The 19,638-nt window shown below is 50.7% G+C and overlaps 1 protein-coding gene across 1 annotated transcript in view; it reads left to right on the top strand.

The window, feature by feature from the left end:
* LOC117648097 (lachesin-like) overlaps positions 1-19,638 on the top strand; it is a 101,822-nt gene that overhangs the window by 39,868 nt on the left and 42,316 nt on the right. The window contains exon 4 of the mRNA XM_034390308.1: positions 4,947-5,157. Coding sequence (XP_034246199.1) covers positions 4,947-5,157 — 211 coding nt within the window. The remainder of the gene's footprint in view (positions 1-4,946; positions 5,158-19,638) is intronic.

Raw genomic sequence — 19,638 nt, 5'->3', positions numbered from 1 at the left:
AAATTGAGGATTTTTTTCGGATCCTGTTTTAATTTTTAAAAAGGCAGTAGAAATCCTAGTCTGGCCATTGTTTACACTTTGAAAAATTCAAGAAGGCGTGATTGGTTGGTTCATTTGAAATGTAAAATTTCTGTACTTTCCCGGATTTAGAAAAGCAGTTTGCCTGTTTTTGAAAACGGCGTGCGGCGCGCTGCGTGGCGCGTGGCGATGGCGTTGCGTTATACACAAAGACTTCTCGAGGCGCGGCGTTAATGGCGGTCTCCTTAATGGCCTGGCTGAGGCCGGCGAGGCCGAGGCGAGGCAGCCTGGCGCATCCCCGGCCCCTCCGCGCCCCTCCGCGCCCCTCCGCGCCCCCGAGGCCCCCGAGGCCCCCGCGCCCCCCAAGGCCCCTCCAAGGGCCGCAGTGGCGGTCGTCGGTACAAATCACGGACGCGTCCCACGGCTATCGCTCCGCGCCAAGTCCCTCACGCACAGTGGGCCAGAAGACCGGCGGAGGCGGCCGAAACTCCAGACGCGTTTTGAGCTCCAGAGTCGCTAAATGGGACTCGAAGCGAACGTGTGACCCCACCAATGGATTCCTCGTTCGGAGAGGAGTCCATTGGTGGGGTCACACGCGAAGTTTTGTGAAAGCCGGCCGTCGTGGGCCTGTTTGGTTGCGGGGTTCGAAGGCGATGGCTCGGCCCGGGCTGGGCTGGGCTGGGCTTCGCATCGGCCGCCGGGTATGCGGTGTGGACATGAATATGGATGCGGCGATGGGGCCGGGCGGGCCGGATGGGGCATTGGGCGTCCATCTCAGGTGCAGCCAGGGCGGCCCGACCGGCGAGCCAGCCAGCGGCAGCCAGCCAAAGCCTCTCCAATTGCGAGCGAATTCCTCGCCCAGGGCCCATTAGTCCACATTCCGCTCGCCAGACACACTGCGAAAAAAACGGGTGGGAACGCCCAATAAGCAGACAACACGGACGCTGTTCACCGCACGCTTCAAAAACTCGCTCTTTTGGAAGAGAGTGTAACTGGTGTCAAGTTGTTTTGTCGAGTCGCCTGCGGCCCTGCGGCGCTCACGTGAACTGCGATGCGAGGCAGCACTTCCTTAATCCCTGCAATCACCGGGCGATCCAAAAGGCCCCGCGGCTGTTTGGCGAGACGAATCAACGAACTCGTGTGGTTGCGGGCGCACTGCAGGCAGCCGCCAGGGCCCGGCCGCGAGCCCCACACGCCTGCCTCCCAGCAGTGGATTAGCCAGAAGACCGGTGGAGGCTGCCGAAACTCTAGACGCGTTTTGAGCTCCAGAGTCGCCAAAAAGGACTCGAGCCGAACGTGTGACCCCGCCAATGGATTGCTCTTCGAACGAGGAATCCATTGGTGGGGTCAAACGTTCGGTAGTGATTCTGCTCAAAATGTCATAATGCCCCGGCTGTGCTCTCGCTTTTCGGGTTTGGTTTCTCCCATCGAAAAACGAAAGGCGCGTTACGACTGGCCCGGGGCCCAATCCCTTTCGCCCGAACGGCTCCATGCATCACACCGAGGCCAGTGCCTACAGTGTTATGGAGCGTCCATGTAAATCACCTCGCAGTCTAAAGAGAATCCCTCGCCAGTTTGTGTCGGCGTGGGGAAGGTCGAGTCATGGACCCCAGCTGGGCCTCGGAGCGGAGAGAAATGATTATCGAAACTAAATTTTCACGTGCTGTCAACGCCTTGTGCAAAAATGTATCAAAACCGCCGTTTGGCATAATTTTATCGGAAACTCACTAATCCAAAGAGGTTGACGCCGCACCGGTTGGATTTTCTCGATGGGTTCCAACGTGACGCAACTTGTGGACCGGATCGCTTAAACGAAACAAATCATCATTTGCGTCATCGGGGGCAGGGCGCGCCCCGATCGAAACTTGTTACGTGATACATGCACGGAGATAATCCAGCGTTTGCCGCTGAATGAGCGCTGGATTTATGATGGCGGTTCAGGTGCTGGGAAAACAGAGGGGGGGGGGGGGGTGAGGTGCCCGGACCGAGGGTCTGTAAGTACGCCAGGGATGCGCCACTGTAGCGGCTGCAGGCTGCCGGCCTGAGCACAGATTCTATGTGCCCTTTCACGTCCGAAGCCCTTCCCCCTCTCTCCCCTGCTTCACTTGACCCGCATCATACCCCGCCCGCGGCCAACGTTAAGCTGATTTGGAAGCAGGGGGCGACGCGAAGATACACTGGATACTTTCCCTCGGCCGGCAACGAGCTTTTCCCTCGGAGGACTTAGGGTGGAGGGGGAGGGGGAGGAATCTGCGCAGGAAGTGTGTGGGTATAAGTCCGCGCCTTAAGAGTGAGAGCAGGCCATCGCGAGCAGTGTTGCCACCTACGCAGGCACCAGTGTCGAAAGGGTTGTCAATCTCAGAGCAGTGGGCCGGTGGAGGGGGCGAAATTCTAGACGCGTTTTGAGCTCCAGAGTCGCTGAATGGGACTCGAACCGAACGTGTGACCCCACCAATGGATTGCTCTCCGAACGAGGAATCAATTGGTGGGGTCACACGGTTCGGTTCGAGGCCTGTTTAGCGACTCTGGAGCTCAAAACGCGGTGGCGGTTGTCGAAAAGCGTCCGAAAGCCTTGCGGACGGCCGGACAGTCAACGGGGGTTCGGACTGCGCACCGCTCTCTCGGCGAATCTGCAACTCTGGCAGCCTCCGGGCGCCCGGTCCAGGAAGCGAAATAATGATGATAATTGCGATCGGTTTCTGCGAGCCGAAAAGGGCGCGCCCTGGACGTGCCGCGAATCGCAATGGAGAATGAATGGACAATGAACTGGTGATGGAGTTTTCGGCGAGGCGCTGATAGCATAGGCACTAGAGATACACGGAGAGAGAGAGAGAGAGAGAGAGAGAGAGAGAGAGAGAGAGAGAGAGAGAGAGAGAGAGAGAGAGAGGACGGGAAGAAAAAAGTGACGGGGGCGAAAGAAGAGGGGCTGATGGCAGCATCCAATAAGGGGGGAATTCCTTTTGCTGCCGAAGACACGATCAGCGAATTGGACAACAGAATAAAGGGAAAATGAGGGAAATAAGAAATGAAAAGAAAAGGTGATCGACGTGGTCGGAGATGGCGGCGTCGGGGGCAGCGTCGCGACGCCTCTCTCTCTCTCTCTCTCTCTCTCTCTCTCTCTCTCTCTCTCTCTCTCTCTCTCTCTCGCCACGGTCACACAATGGGCCAGGCGTTCGCTGCAGGCCAGCCTCGGGCCAGCCCAGATGTATTGCCGCCGCCATTTTTGTTTTCCACTCAATTTCGCACTCCGTTTTGGTCCGCTGCTAAACTTTGGTCCTGTGCCAGGCTCGGGGCCGCCTTCCCTTGCAACTACTTGGGATGCGCGGAATCCGGCGTTACAGACTCAAAGGGTGGCCGCGGCGAGGCGGGCGAGGCAGGCACGCGCAACATCTGGTCTGCCTTTCTGGCCAGCAGCATTTCGGCGGACCGCGCCCAAAGGATGTTCCCCCGTGTCGCTGCGAACCCCTCTCCCTCCCGCACAGTGGATTTGCCAGAAGACCGGCGCAGGCGGCCGAAACTCTAGACGCGTTTTGAGCTCCAGAGTCGCTAAACTGGACTCGAACCGAACGTGTGACCCCACCAATGGATTGCTATTCGAACGAGGAGTCCATTGGTGGGGTCACACGTTCGGTTCGGGGCCCGAGCGACTCTCAGCTCAAAAGCGTCTGGAGTTTGGCCGCCTGCCCCGGGTCCCCTGGCCTTTCCACCTCCTAACTCACGGCTTTGCTCCTGGGGCTTGCCGCCCGGGCCTGTGTTTACGCTATCGGGGGGCTCCCGCTTTCCCAACCTTTTAGGCTCTGGGCCCAAAACGCGTTGGAGTTTTGGCCGGGGCCTGCCCGGGTCCCCCCTGGCCTGCCCACCTACCTTAAAAAGGGGTTTTGCTGGGGTCCTCGGGCTTCCCCCGGCCGGCCTGTCTTACCCCTTTCCTCGGGCTCCCCGCAGTTAAACCAAAAAAATTTTTGGGGGGTTCTCCCGGGGGGCCCGCCCAAATTTGGGTAGGGAAGCCACCCAAATTGGGCCCAAATCCCAGGGCCCAAAAAGGGGCCTGTCCCCCCCTTTCCCCAAAAATGGGGCCCAAGGAAGGGGCTTTTCCCCCCCAAATTGCGGGAAAACTTTTCGCTTTGTTTAAAAAAACCTCCTTGGGAACGCCCCAGGAGTGCGACGGCGACGGAGCGACGAAAACGACTCTGCTGGATCGGGTTGAAGCGAAAGCAGGTCGCCGATGGTATCTAGATAGCTTAATCGCTGGGGAAGTGGCGGTTAGGTCTCGGAAATGATGCCGGTCGTCGGGGCCCCCTCGGAGTGCCCGGGGCGTCGCGGCCAAAGTCAACGGGCCGCCGTCTCTTCTCCTTTCCCGTCCGTTTCTTTCCGTGTCTTCATCTTCCCCGCCACTTGTTTCGCTCGATTCGTTTCGGAGCTCCGACCGGGGCAGTCTTGCTGTCGTCCGGTCGCTCTGCGGCGCTTCCGGGCAGGGACTCCTGCCAGGCCTGCCGGGCCTCCCCGGGCCGGACAGTGGGCCGGAAGGCCGGCGCAGGCGGCCAGAGACGCGCTTTGACCTCCAGAGCCGCTAAACGGGACTCGAAGCCAGCGTGTGACCCCACCAATGGACTGCTCTCCGAACGAGGAATCCATTGGTGGGGTCACACGTTCGGTTCGAGGTCTGCCCGACTCTGTAGCTCAAAACGCGTCTTTGGCCGCCTGCGCCGGTCTTCCGGTCCACTGTGCGTCCCCCAGGCGGGGCCGCTTGCACGACCCCCGCGGAGCACACTCCTCGCAGGACTTCTCCAGGCAGGACGCCCACCTCGTCCTGGAAGGGGGAAATTGGGTTGCTCCCTCGCCGGACTCGCTGGAAGAACAAACTCGATGGTGCACCCCGCTAGCTCCGAGGCCCCGCCCCGCCCCGAGCTTGACAGTGTGTCCCGTTGCAGGTCTCGTGGGTGCGGCACCACGACATCCACCTGCTGACAGTGGGCCGCTACACCTACACGTCGGACCAGCGCTTCGTGGCCAGCCACTCGCCGCAGACCGAGGACTGGACGCTGCAGGTGCGCTACCCCCAGCTCAGGGACTCCGGCATCTACGAGTGCCAGGTCTCCACCACGCCGCCCATCGGCCACTCCATGTACCTCTCCGTAGTAGGTGAGTCACAAGTCCACATGAATTTCGAGTGAATGTCAGTGAATTGCAGCCAAATTTCCTCCAACTTCGGTATGCACTTCAATGATTTTTTAAGAAGTTTTATGAGTTTCGACGGAATTTCACGAATTTTGAAGAATTTTGACTAAAATTCAAAATTGTTTATCGGTGCACAATTTTTTGGAAGTTGCTTCCGGGATTTGTTCATTTCTCCTACCTAAATGTTCGCCTCCTGTCTATTTCGCCTATATTTCGCCAACCTAATAAAAATATTGAATAAAAATATTCAATAAAATATTGCCATTTTTCGCCTACCTTAGTTCGCCTACCTAAAAAAAAATTAAAAAAAAATATTCAAAAAAAAAAACGAAAAATCGGCGGAAAAAAGTGGCAATACGAAAGTCTCAAGGAGACCCGCCGATCAGCTTCGGTGTTCTTATGGAACCGGGCCTTCATCCGACGCTCCCTGCCGCGCAATTCGACAGATTAGTGGGTTCGTTTTGGGGCGGGCCCACCCGAAGTGCGCGGGGTTTCTGTGGTACAGTGAGAGCCCGATTCAGAGGCCTTACCTCAGAGGGGTCACTTTGGGTATTTGAACCCGCGACCCCGAGTGCCGAGTCTAGTCAACTCCTCTACCCTGACCGCTCAGCCACCGAACCAGCTTGGCAGCGGCGATGTCGCAACTCCTCTTGAGCTGCCGTTCGAGAAATCTGGTCCCGAAAAAATGGTACTTTGAGCAGTCTCAAACCCCGGGACCTGCTGTTTCCCACATCATGCTCTTAACCACTGAGCCCCGGGACGCCATGGCCCCCGCCTTGCCTGCGCTGGTACTCAATCTTCTCTGGATATACCCCCCAAGCAATTGGTCGCCAAAAAAATTGTGTATACTACCGGTCCCGAACCCGGGACCTGCCCTTCCCACATCATGCTCATAACCGCTGAGCCCCCGGGACGCCATGGCACTCCCCCTGCCAGCGCGGGTACTCAATCCCTCCAAATAAACCTCGTCAAAAGTGGGTTGCCTCTGCCGAAAAATATGTCATGGTACTAGTCTCGAACCGAGCCCTGCCAGTCAGAAGCGCAGCACTCTAACCCTGCGCTACTTGGTTGCTACGCACAGCGCTCACCCCATCGCCGAAGTTATTATTTGTCCAGCACAAGAAAGATGGGGGGCTTTTGAAGTTTGGCGCTAGGTTAGTGGCGTGCATAGCAACCTGGTAGCGCCGGGGTTTAAGTGCTGCGTTCCTGACTGGCAGGTCTGGGGTTCGGGGCTAGTGCCATGAGCATTTTTCGGCAGAGGCAACCGACTTCTTGACGAGGTCTATCCAAGGGAAAAAGTACCCGCGCTGGCAAGGGGGTCCTGGCGTCCCGGTGGCTCAGGGTTAAAAGCATGAGTGGGGAAACGGCAGGGCCCGGGTTTGGGACCGGTAGTTACACAATTTTTTTGGCGACCAATTTCTTGGGGAGGTATATCCAGAGAAAATTGAGTTCCAGCGCAGGCAGGGCGGGTGCCATGGGGTCCCCGGGGGCTCAGGGTTAGAGCACGTTGGGGAAGGGCCCGGTCCCGGGTTCGGGACCGGTATTACAATTTTTTCGGCGACCAATTGCTTGGGGGGGTATATCCAGAGAAGATTGAGTACCAGCGCAGGCAGGGCGGGTGCCATGGCGTCCCGGTGGCTCAGTGGGTTTAAAAGCATGATGTGGGAAGCAGCAGGTCCCGGGTTCGAGACCGCTCAAAGTACCATTTTTTCGGGACCAGATTTCTCGAACGGCAGCTCAAGAGGAGTTGCGACATCGCCGCTGACAAGCTGGGTTTGGTGGCTGAGCGGTCAGGGTAGAGGAGTTGACTAGACTCGGCACTCGGGTCGCGGGTTCAAATACCCAATGTGACCCCTCTGAGGGAAGGGCCTCTGAATCTGGACTCTCACTGTACCACAGAAACCGCGCGCACTTCGGGTGGGCCAGCCCAATACGAACCCACTAATCTGTCGAATTGCGCGGCAGGGAGCGTCGGATGAAGGCCCGGTTCCCATAAGAACACCGAAGCTGATCGGCGGGTCCCTTGAGACTTTCGTATTGCCATTTTTTGCCGCCGATTTTTTTTTTTTTTTTGTTGAATATTTTTTTTTAAATTTTTTTTATTAGGTAGGCGAACTATAGGTAGGCGAAAAATGGCAATATTTTATTGAATATTTTTATTCAATATTTTTATTAGGTAGGCGAAATAGACAGGTAGGCGAACATTTAGGTAGGAGAAATGATATACTCTTGCTTCCCCTTCACTACATTACAGCCTGCTACTATTTTTTCGAGAAAAATATTTTTGGACCCTTCTCTTTTTTCTCGAGAGGGAACCTCCTCCCCAGTCAATTTTTTTTTTTTTTTTCAAGAAAAATATTGGTGGACCAAACTTATTTTTTGTTTTTTTTTAAAGGAACACATGTTGAATCAAGTTTTTTTTATTTTTAGGAGGGAACAAATTAAGGAAGTTTTTTCAGTGTAGGACCGTGACACTGGCTCCGGCCTAGTCGTTCGGTCTGTCAGAGGTAAATCCTCGCCTGCCCGTGATTCGTACGCGGAACAAACAAACCGGAAACCCGCCTCGGTGCAGTCCGGCCGAAGGGTGCTCGGCCTGGGCGTGCCTCGAACCAGCAATGAACTGGAAACTTTGAGCTGCGGCTGTGCCGAGCCGAGGGCCCGACGCACGCAGGACGGCCAAGCAGAGCCAAGCGAAGCCTGCGCACAGTGGGCCAGAAGACCGGTGGAGGCGGCCCAAAATACCGGACGCGTTTTCTGAGCTCCAGAGGCAAACGTTTCGACGCGTTGGTGCGGGAATTTTCCGGCGCTGCCGGCGCTGCCGGCGCTGCGTGCGGCAACGCCGTGCAGTGTCGAGACTTGTGGCCAGAGGAGTTGGGTGGGCCTGGGAGGGCCTGGGAGGGCCCCTCCCTTGTCCGAAAGCAAATTTCGGCGACGAGGCCTGTCGTCCGCAAGGACCGCCAGGACCGGGGCCTCCACCGCCGCCACCACGGCCACGGCCTCGGCCGGCACCACGGCGACGACCTCTCCTAATCCTCATCAATCCCCTGACCCCAGCCCTGGCCGCCCCGGCCCCACCCAGCACCCGGAGGGCTGCAGCCCGCATACCAATCGCCCTTCGTTAATCGTGGCCCGCCAAAATGAAAGTGACCAGCCGCTGACCGCGCCGCGTTAAAAATGCAAAGACGCTCCTCTTTCTCTCTCTCTCTCTTTCTCTCTCTCTTCTCCCCCCCCCTCTCTCTCTTCTCTCTCTCTCTCTCTCTCTCTCGCACACACGCGTGGGCGGGAAGCGCTAAAGGAGTAACGCCGATTACGTTAAGGGAGGGGGCCAGAGAAATACAGCATTCCATTTCCACCCCTGCGCCATCCTTCTTGTGCTCGTCCTTCTTCTTCTTCTTCTTCTTCTTCTTCTTCTTCTTCTTCTTCTTCTTCTTCTTCTTCTTCTTCTTCTTCTTCTGCTTCTTCTGCATCGTTTCTGTACTTGTTCCGGTGACGTTTCATCAGAACTTCTTTAGAGTGCGGTTTTAATTTTTCCACTCTTTTTCGACAAAAAAAAACACCTCTTCCGTCTTTTGGTTTTTTAAACTCCACTTTTCCGAAAAATTCTCCCTTCTTTGTCTTTTGTAAGTGTCCGTTGCCGTGCGCCCCCTTCCTCCACCGTGCCGTCCTTCCCCTCCCCCCACCGCGCCCCTACCCCCGACCCACCCCCCCCCCCCCCCCCCCCCCCCCCCCCCCCCCTCCCCGGTGTCCGTGGCGCCGGCTTGGCTGCTGCTGCTGACCTACTATGTGCGCCCTGAAAAATCTGCCTCCATCATTCTGGCTTCTGCATTCACTGCTCGACAGCGTTATACAATGACTGGGATTCTTTCTTGGCGTGCCCGGGCTGCGAAGGCTGCCTGCGAAGAACTGCTCCCTTCTCTGTCTCTCTCGCACCCGCCGGGGCGTTCTGCGCGGGGTGCGAGAGAGACAGAGTCTTGGGAAGCGGCCTGTTGGCACGGCGACGAGTAGAATGCGTGCGCGAAAAAGAGCGGAGAGAGAGAGGAGAGAGAGAGAGAGAGAGAGAGAGAGTTTTAGTTTTTAAAAATGATTTATTGGGGGGTTTTGAAATGTACAATGCGGGCCAAAGGGGGGTGTAAAAAATATGTCACAAAAAGCATGCCGTTTCCATTGTAACTTGAGGTGTTCTTTGGTGTGTGGTGCTGTTTTTACAATTGTTTTTTTTTTTTTTTTTTTTAAATAAACATTTTAATAATTAGAAAATAAATGTATTTTGAAAAAATAAAAGTCAAAAAGCTTGTAAAAAGGATATAGTCTTCAGAAGTTGCGGAGAAGCGCCTGTGGGGTAGGCCACATCAGGGTTGGAGCGCTCCGGCGTGGTGGTGGTTGCCTAACCGGCTGGTGGCAGGCGTCGTCCTCTGGCAGCCGGCTGTCTCGAAGCGTGGCACACCGCTGCGGGGTCAGTCAGACGTCATCACAAGTCTCTTCTTTTCTTCTTTTCTTTTTGTTCTTGGAGGTTTGAGGGATTGTGATTAATTTTTGAAAGGTGGTGGAGTTTTGTTGAAGTTTGGAGTTTTGGGATAGGAAGGAGAGCTGAGGGTGAAAATGGCTGGAAAACATTTGGATTGGGATTTAATTTGATGAAGGGGGTGGGGGAGAGAGCTTGATTTATGAGGAAGGTGGGTTTATAACTTTCTGTAGTTTTGCATAGCTCAGCGTGGACTTCTTCTAGCTTGATTCTGTAATCTATTCTCTTCTTGAAGATTTGTAGGTAAGCTGGCAATGGTGGTGACTCTTCTTTAATGTAATTCATGTATGTCCTATAAATAGTGCTTTTCACTAAGGACAGCAGAAAATTGGATAATCTTCCTTCCGATGTTGTTGGTGAAAAACCGACTATTGCTTGATGCAGCGAGATTGGATGCTGGCTTCCTAGAATTGTAGTGATTTTGCTGGATGCAAAAGTCCACAGTGGAGCAGCTGCCCTACATTGAAAAATCATATGAATTACATCACCTTCTTTGTTGTGGCACCAGGGGCAGTTTTTTCCGAGATTACATTCCATTGTTGCAATTTCTTGGGTGTGACAAGGGCGTCATGAAGTAATCTCCATGAAACATCTGAATCTCTTCTGTCAATTGGTGGAGCATATAAAGCTGTCCAATTTATCTTCTCTGGGGTAATTCTTGATTTTCCAGTAATTTCTGGTTTTGTGAGAACTGAGTTCAGACTTGCCAGATAAAGTGTCTTCTTTGTTGCTGGAAAAATGTTTGGTTTCTTCTGATATGGAGAATCAAATTGAAATCTTGTTTGGTTCAAGATTTCTGATGGATCAAGGTTTTCCATTTTCTTGCTGAAGTAGATTTTAATTTGGTTATAGTTGAAGGACAATCTCTTTGTTGGCTGATAGGCAGGTGTTGCAGTTGTAGAGTTTTCCAATTTCCATTTTCTTCCAATATTTTTCTAAGGTAGTGAATCCACAGATGTTCCAGTCAGGGACGATTCTCAATTTGTCTTCTTCAATTAGCTTGCTCCCTCGGAGAGGCATTTTTCTGAGGATCTTGATTGGGATGGTTGTTGTTATTGGAGATGGATTTATATTGTGCCACGCAACAAGCACACTTTGGTAGAAGATGTCTAGGTTGGCCATTTCCACTTCTTGTTTCTTCTGGCAGAAGAAAAGTTGAGGATCGATGTTGCCATATCTTGATAGGTTGTAGTGATGAAAGAGAAAAGTGGCTTTCTTGTTGTAGAAATTTTGCTGGATTCTGTGGGCAAGGCTTAGACGTAGGCAAAGGATTTTTGCTTGAATATTAATGAGATCAATTCCTCCTTTTTCTTGAGGTGCATAAAGGTAGTTTGAGTGTACCCAATGCTTTCCTTGCCATACAAAATTATTTAGCTCTCTTTGAACTTCTTGAATAAATATTTTGGGTGGTTGTAGTACATTGGCAGTATGTATAAGTAGAGAGCCAACAAGTTGATTGCAAATTATTTTCCTTCCAATAAGTGAAGTTAGTTTAACAAATTGAGACCACCTGTTTAAGGTTCCTTTAATTTTAGTGCTGAGTTGTTGCCAGTTTTGTTCTTCATATTTTTTTCATTTCCTAGATATACTCCCAAAAATTTGGAGCCTTCAGAGTTCCACTCACATTCTATGGGTTTATCCATTCTATTTTTCCACTGTCCACAAAAGAGACCAGAGGATTTGGCTTCATTTAGTTGTGCTCCTGATTGCTGGCTGTAGTATCGATATGCTTCTTTGATTGTCTCGAAGTCTCGATCCTGTGTGATGAAGAAGTTTACGTCGTCAGCAAAGGCTGTGCATTTGGTGTTTTGATTGACTGGGGAATCAAGTAACCTCTCACACTCATAAGTTTAACAGCTAATCGAAGGAAGGGTTCAATTATTATGATGTATAGAGGCCCAGCAATAGGGTCACCTTGTCTGACACCTATTTTGAAGAGAAAGGGAGCTAGAAGTGCTGCTCCAATCTTGATGTAGCCTTGTTTGTTGGTGAGGAGACTGGTGATGGCTTTGACTAATTTTGGTCCGAAGTTGTGAGTTTGAAGTAGGTGAAATAAGTATTGATGAGATACTTTGTTGAAAGCTTCAGTTTGGTCAAGACTGAGAATAGCCAACGGAGAGTTGGTTTGGTTTGAGTGTGTTATGACATTCCGAATAAGATGAAGGTTATCATAGATGGTCTTGCCAGGGACACAGTAACTTTGGTCTGATGATAATAAGGTTGACACGACACAAGAAATTCTTCTGCTGTAGACTCTTGATATTATTTTGTAGTCAGTATTCATAAGAGAAATGGGTCTCCAATTTTTTAGCTTCAGTCTATCGCCTTTCTTTGGAATCGGCCTGATGATAATTTTTTTCATACTTCTGGGGAGTTCTCCTGTTTCTTCAAAGTTTTTGACTAGCTTCATGAACACAACTTTTAGTTTACTCCAAAAGAGTTTGTAAAACTCTATAGGGAGGCCATCAAAACCAGGGGCACGATTCAGTTGGGCTTGTTTTATTGATTCTTCTATTTCTTTTTCAGTGATGTCTTTCTCGCAAAATTCTCTGTCACACTGTGACAGTTTTGGGAGATCTTGATATTCTGTTTGATGGATCCACTTGGTTCATATCTTCATCAGAGAAGGATGATGCAAAGGTTTGTTGAACAAATGGAAAAATTCTTGTATTATCAGTTGTTACTTCTCCGTCAACTTCAAGCTGATCCATTTCTAATGACGAAGTTGCCTTTTTAGCAAGGCGAAGAAAGAATTTTGACTGGGTGTTGGCTTCTTTGCAGATTTGAGTTTCAAAGAGTTGAAGTTTGTTGGTTGATGAGGATTTATAAAATTGAGATATTTCTTTTTCAATTTGGATGAGGATTTGTTCATCTTTGCTTGAAAGTTGATTCTTAGAACTAATATGATGAAACTGCGCTTGAAGTAAGGACAGTTGCTCTGTAGCTTTTTGATTCAGATGTTTAGTGAATCTCTGTGATGCAATTTTACTTCCTCTTTGAGTTGATCCCATAAAATATTTATATCACAGGTAGGCTGTTGACTCTTTTCTTCAAAGTAATTGAGAATATTTGTGATGATTTCTTGATATTCTTCTGATTTTAGTAAGGTGGTATCTAACTTCCAGTATGGTGGCTTGTACTTAGGTTTTGAGCCAATGATTTTCATGATGACAGCTGAATGATCAGAAAAAGCTGGAATAATCTGGATGCTGGTGGTTAAGTTCAGATCTCTCTTCTTGATGTAGATTCTGTCTAACCTTGCCATTGGGTGATTTTGTTGCAATCCTCTGAAAGTGAACTGCGTTGAGTTTGGATTAAAAACCCTCCAAACATCAGATAAATTGTGTTGTGTGACTATCAGTTTGAGTTTATTGGCAAGATGAGTTCTCAATTCATTACAGTTTCTTCTATCTTCTTTTTCCAGAGTTGCGTTCCAGTCTCCAGATAATATAATTTTCTCTTCATCTTTAATGTTCTCAATGTAATTATTTATTTTATTTGCAACTTCTTCTGAAAGCTGATGATCATGCGGCATGTAGACATTGACAAGGTGGAAAACTTCATTTTTATTTATCTTGATTTGGACTGCTTGTAAATAACCTTGGGTGAGTATTTGATGAGAAACGATTTCTATTTCTTCATAGAGTTCACTCTTTATTGCAATTGCACACCCTGATGAAGGCTGTACAGGTGGATTGATGAAAAAATGAAACTTTTCAGGGTGAATAATGGCAGAGTCTTGCTTGAGATTAGTTTCTTGTAGAAAAATTATGGAAGCATTGGTATTGTTCACAAATTGAAGGAGACTCATTTGTTTTTGCTGGCTAACAAGTCCTTTCACATTGAGAGTCAAAAAGGAAGTCATGACCAAAAAAATGGTAAGACTTTTTAAAAGACTATTATACATCACTCATCTGGTTCTTTGAGCGCTTCTGACGCTCTTTTCAGTCTTCTTGATAAGTTTTGATCATTACAATGAATATAAGCTTCATCTAATTTTTGAATTAGTTCACTTGTATTCACACTCATTTTAGCTGCAACTACTTTGGAGTTGGCTTTTCCTCTGGCATTTTGAAGGAATTCTTGAAACTGGTAGAAACTCAATTTTGAGTCATCAAATACTAATTTTTCAGTGGCCTTGTTTAAAGCCATGGCTTGTTTTTCTTGTTTCTTCTTGGCTTTCTTGGATATCACAGGCTGTAATGGTTCTAACATTGAAGACTTCTCTGAGACATCAGAATCTGAAAAATCCGAATCAAGAGAAGTGTTTGTCTTTACAAACTTATTTTGGTCAGTGTCAACTTTTTGTGGTGAATGGACTCTCTTGTTGTTTTTCAAAAATTGATTATTTTCTTCTGTATTGAAGTCAATGATTGTGGGACTTTCACCATAATCAAAGGTGAAAGAAGACATTAACTCATCTTGGGGTAATGTTTCTTCTTTGTTTTCTTCTTGGAGGGGATCTTCTGTTGTTGAATTTGATTCTGTAGTTGGATCTTCATCATTTCTTGAGACTAGGTTTTGAGGTGGTTGTTGTGTGGAGACGTTTTCTTGATTGAACCTCGGCATGAAATCATTTGTGTTTCTTTCCTCTTGGTTTCTTGATGACTTCTCTCTTTCAGACATGTCAGTTGTTGAGTGGACAAAAAGACGGTGCGATACTGGAGCTTGATACATCTTTTGAAGAGATGGGAAATCTTGATCCATGGTTTGCTTCTTTTTGCATCTTTCTACTCGGTGACCTGGTGCATGACAGTAGGTGCAGGTTACTTCATCCTTTTCGATGTACAACATGTGTTTGACACCGTCATGAGTAGTGAGGGTGAGGCGAGGCGGCAGTGGTGGTGCTTCACTTGGAAGCATCATGAAGATTGATCGTCTCCAAGATTTGATGTGTTTCAAATCATCATGATCAGTGGTTACTCGAAGTCTGGTGGGTGTTGATACAATTTTGCCGTATGGTTGGAGATGCGCTTTCAATTCTTCGTCACTTAGCTCAGGGGGGCAGTTTGATATCACAATCTTCTTTGCTTCAGAGACATATCGTCTGCAGGGAATGAATTTACTCCCAACAGCGATACCCCCCTCCTCTGTCATTTTGTTTACACATTCTTGGTTAGTCAGGTAGAGGCAGATTCTTCCGTTGCTCAGTCTTGTACAGTAGTGGATGTTCCGACCACCAATGCGGTCGGCGACAACTCGGAGTACTTGGTCCTGGGTGACGCCTTGTGTGTCTTCAAGGACAATTGCATCTTTTCTTGAGGGGCTGTAGGGACTGTAGCTGGGTTGTTGGAGGCACCTTGATCCTGTCTTCTGCTTGTTGACGTTGTGTTGTTTACGTCACGTGGGCCCGAGCCGGGGTGGGGGTCACGTGACATCCGTTGGTCCAATGTTTGAAACGCGCCGCCTGGCGTGCCTCCAGTTGAGGTTATGGTCGCTCGGCTTGTGGTTGGGAGCATGTTTTCACTTGGGAACAATATTTGACCAATATTTCCTGAAGTAATTGATGAGGTAAGTCCAGTTTTTGAAGCAGCTGCGTAATCCATGGGGGGTTGATCGTAGATTGGTGAAAAAAGTTTTGGCGGGAATCCATGTTGAGTTGGCCTGGTGGGCCTATCAGTTTTAAAGGTGATTCCTCCCCATCCCGATGTGGGTTTGGGGAGATTATTAGTTCGAAGCACTCACTGACACTAACACTTTCACTTTTACCACTAATTGGGGTGAAATCTGGTTTCGTCCACTCTAAAAAGTGAGTTTTCGGAGCACTGATGCGGAGCACTACTGGTCTCGCCTCAGAGAGAGAGAGAGAGAGAGAGAGAGAGAGAGAGAGAGAGAGAGAGAGAGAGAGGAGAGAGATGGAGAGAGGAGAGAGACGGAGAGGAGAGGACGAGGAGGAGAGAGAGGAGAGTGGAGACAGGAGAGAGGAGAGAGAGAGAGAGAGAGAGGAGTTGAGAGAGAAGAGAGAGGAGAAGAGGGAGGAGTGAGCGGGAGGAGGAGAGTGAGAGGGAGATGAGGAGAGAGAGAATAAAGTGGCAAGGCAGGTGACGCGGACAAATTACAAAAGCACAACACTACACGTTTGACGAATAGCGGCATCCGAGCGAGCCGAGGAAGCGCGAAGGGATTCCGAACCCAGCCTCTGCCGATTGTGCTGGGCGCAGCACAGTGGGCCAGAAGGCCGGTGGAGGCGGCCAAACCTCTAGACGCGTTTCGAGCTCCAGAGCTCCAGGGTTTGAACCGAACGTGTGACCCCACCAATGGACTGCTCTCCGAACGAGGAATCCATTGGTGGGGTCACACGTTCGGTTCGAGTCCCATTTAGCGACTCTGCAGCTCAAAACGCGTCTGGAGTTTTGGCCGCCTCCACCCGTCCTCTGGCCCACCGTGTCGCGCGGAATGAACGTCATCGCTAAACGGGATCGCTTCGATGATCTTTAAGACTGGCCATTCCTCACGACCGGTGGGTGATTCATCGCGAGGACTTTTGAATTTATGACCGCCATTTGCATCTTTCTTATCCGCGACCTCCTCCGCACCTCTGTGGCCCGCCCAGCCACAGCGCTGTCACACTCGCGACTCTCTCTCTCTCTCTCTCTCTCTCTCTCTCTCTATGACGTCTCTTTTTGTTCTTGAGGCTGGTGACGGCGCCCGCATAAGTAGCACTGCGGTAAGTGAAAGAAGCGCTGCTGGAATCGAGGAGGACAGTAGAGAGAGGAAAAGAGAAAGAGAGGGTCATCACTCGCTATTTTTGTGTTCAGAGAAACAAATTTCTATGAATAATATTACATCCCGGCGCTTAAATGTGATACTTTGGAGGCAGAGTCCATGTGGAGAAAGGTACAGTCTCGTTTCGGAGGTCCGATGAATTAAGTTTTTGCGTCACTATCAAAAAACTCTCCCTTTATCTCGCAACCCAGCCCCCCCCCCCCACACACACACACACGGAAATAAAAATAAATCCGTGCGAAGCGCGGGGTCCTGTCCCGTTCGATAGATCGTTCCCTTGGCAAAGATCGTTGGCGTGGAGCACGGCGTGCAAAGGCCTGGAGATGAGCCGCCCTTGGCGCGGTCGGCAAACACAGGTGTGTGCGTGTGTGTGTGTGTGTGTGTGCGTGTGTGTGCGTAAAGGTGTCGAAGGTGGATGCGGGTGCGTGCGTGCACGAATGTCTACTGATTGTGCGCGTGTGTGCGTGTGGGCGTTGTGTGCGTGCGCGATTGGGTTCGCCCCGGTGTGTGTGTGTGTGTGTGTGTGTGTGTGTGTGTGTGTGTGTGTTGGTGTGTGCGAGTGTATGTGAGTGTGTGCGCGTGCGTTCCAAACACGGGCATGACAACACCTGCCCCGCGTGGACCGCATAGCAAGTAGATGGACTTGTCCAGGCCGGATGGGATAGGCCGAGGCCTGAAAAACGGCTAGTTTAAGCGGCGGGCGCCGAAAGTGCGGTTTTGGCCGCCGGAGGGCGCCTCGCTCGTTGGGGGAACGCCTTTTGTACCCGAGGCGGTGAGCCACTGCGAAAAAAAGGAAAGGCTGATGCACCGAGTATACTTCAACTGTAAGACTTAGTGTGAAAGTGAGAATTTTCGAACCGATTGTCGGTGTAACTGTACCCCAGACTTGGCGTTTTCGTCCGAGGGATGTCCGTGCAGAGGTTTCGGCGATTTGGCTGCGCGCTGGGAGTTCCGCGACGGCCGGCACACACATTTGTCCCAGCGAATCCGCGGAGAGCCGCCGCCTCGCCAATCCGACTGGGATTAGACTGGGCTCGCCCACCCGAGGCTAGCTCCACCCGAGGCTAGCTCCACCCGAGGCTAGCTCCACCCGAGGCTAGCTCCACCGAGCCAGGACCGCCAAGGCGAGGTTTTTTTTTTTAGATAGCCTTGAACTGAGGCAACGCACAGTGAGCCAGCCTTGACTTGAAAAGGAGGTCGAAACCCGGACGCGTTTTGACCTCCAGAGTCGCTAAATGGGTTTCGAATTGAACGTGTGACCCCACCATGGATTCCTCGTTCAAAGAGCAATCCATTGGTGGGGTCACACGTTTTATTCGAGCCCTGTTTAGCGACTCTGGAGGTCAAAACGCGTCTGGAGTTTCGGCCGCCTCCACCGGTCTTCTGGCCCACTGTGCAACGGAAGTCGGTGGCGCCCTCTGTGCGGCGGGACGCTGCAGCGCAAGAAAAACAGCAAGAGATGCTTCATTGGTTCATTCGGCTCCCTGCGGCCTACTCCGGAAAAGTTCCGAGGGGGATTGACGACGGACCTAACCTAACTTGGGGAATGGGCCGCACGTTGTCGCCTGACCGCTGTCCCCACCGCCCCCCGCCCCCTTTCACCCCCTCGGCCATCACGTCCCGGGCTAATAGATTTAATGCTTATCTGGACGGGTCAAGCACTGGGAAGAACAACAAAGCGGCAAGTATTGGGGTCACGGAGTGGCGCCACTGTCACAAAACTTGAATCGGAATTTGGTTGATGTCGTCATGACATCATTAGGACATCGGTGAAAATCCCCTCCAGAGTCGCCAAATGGGCCTCGAACCGAACGTGTGACCCCACCAATGGGTTGCTCTCCGAACGAGGAATCCATTGGTGGGGTCACACGTTCGGTTCTAGTCAAGTTTAGCGACTCTGGAGGTCAAAACGCGTCTTCAGTTTTGGCCGCCGCCACCAGTCTTCTGGCCCACTGTGGCCGAGCCATGGCGGAAGGGAAGGTCCGGGGGAGGTCCTCTTTTGGCGGGAAAAGTCGCGGATGCAGCCCCGCCCGCTTCCGCCGTCCAATTTATTCAATTCCTGCCGTTCACTTGATCGCGCCGCAAAGCGCGCCCCGCCCTGTCCTGTGTTTGACTTGAGCCTCGGTCGGCTGCCCTGTGTGGACTTTCACTTTGCGGTGCAGGAGAGCCCGACCGGCCGGACGGAGGGGCAGTGAAGAAGTCCTTTTTATTGTTCGACTCGAATCCCGCGTCTTTCGATTATTATACTTTTTCGGACGTTGCATTCATGGTTTTCTTGCCGCAGCAATATTTATCTTTGAAATTATTGATTACGTCTTGTTTTAAAAACAGGCTGGATTTAGTAGAAATCGTGGACATTGCCATTGTTTGTGAATGCACGTTGTTTCGCTTGCATTTTTTAAAACGATTCCGCGACGAACCTCTGTAAATCCCCAAAGCGCGCGGGTCGGGCTGGATTCCAGTAAAATTGGGGGGCTCTCTTCTGAAACCGGGGCATTGTCTGAGCGCGGCCTATATTGCTGCCCCCGCTGGAACAGATCTATTGACGTTGCTTGGCGGACGCTTCTTTTCCCCACAGACTAACCGTTAAGTAAAACGGAAAGTAGTCTTGACGTTACTTTGGTTTCAAGAATTAATGGTAAATGGAGGTAAAAAAGGGTCAAAAATTCAAAATGTAAAAAAGTGAAAAAAGGTCAAAAAGTAAAAAAAGGCTCAAAAAGTAAAAAAGGGCAAAAAGAGAAAAAAGGTCAAGTAAAAAAAGGTCAAGAGGTCAAAAACGTGAAAAAGGTCAAATGTGAAATAAAAAAGGTCCAAAACGTAGAAAAAGTAAAAAGGGGTCAAAAAGTCAAAAAAATAATAAGCTAATAAAAATTATTTTTATCTAAAATGTATTTTTTTAAGTTGATTTGTTTTTTTTCCTTCGTCGTGCTACACGTCGACTACAGCGTGACACTTGGGCGCTTTGTCCGTGAAAAGGGGACCGGTCCGAGTGTAGCTACGCAGAGGTGGTAAATGCTCAATGAAGGGCGAAAACGGCGCGCTATTACCGTTTGCAGCACTCGGTCTCGCCGGGCTGTGCTGCCCTGCGCTAGGCCTAGGTCCGACTCTCCCGTATTATTTCGCGAAACATTCCACGGGGCGGCGCGGGGCGGGGCGGCGCGGTCGGCCTCCCCTTGGCGTTCCAGCCCACTGTCCTC

Source organism: Thrips palmi, unplaced genomic scaffold, assembly GCF_012932325.1.
Source record: "Thrips palmi isolate BJ-2018 unplaced genomic scaffold, TpBJ-2018v1 HiC_scaffold_3, whole genome shotgun sequence".
NCBI classification, from domain to species: domain Eukaryota; kingdom Metazoa; phylum Arthropoda; class Insecta; order Thysanoptera; family Thripidae; genus Thrips; species Thrips palmi.
The sequence above is the reverse complement of the archived record's forward strand: the minus strand, read 5'-3'. Positions and strand labels throughout refer to the sequence as shown.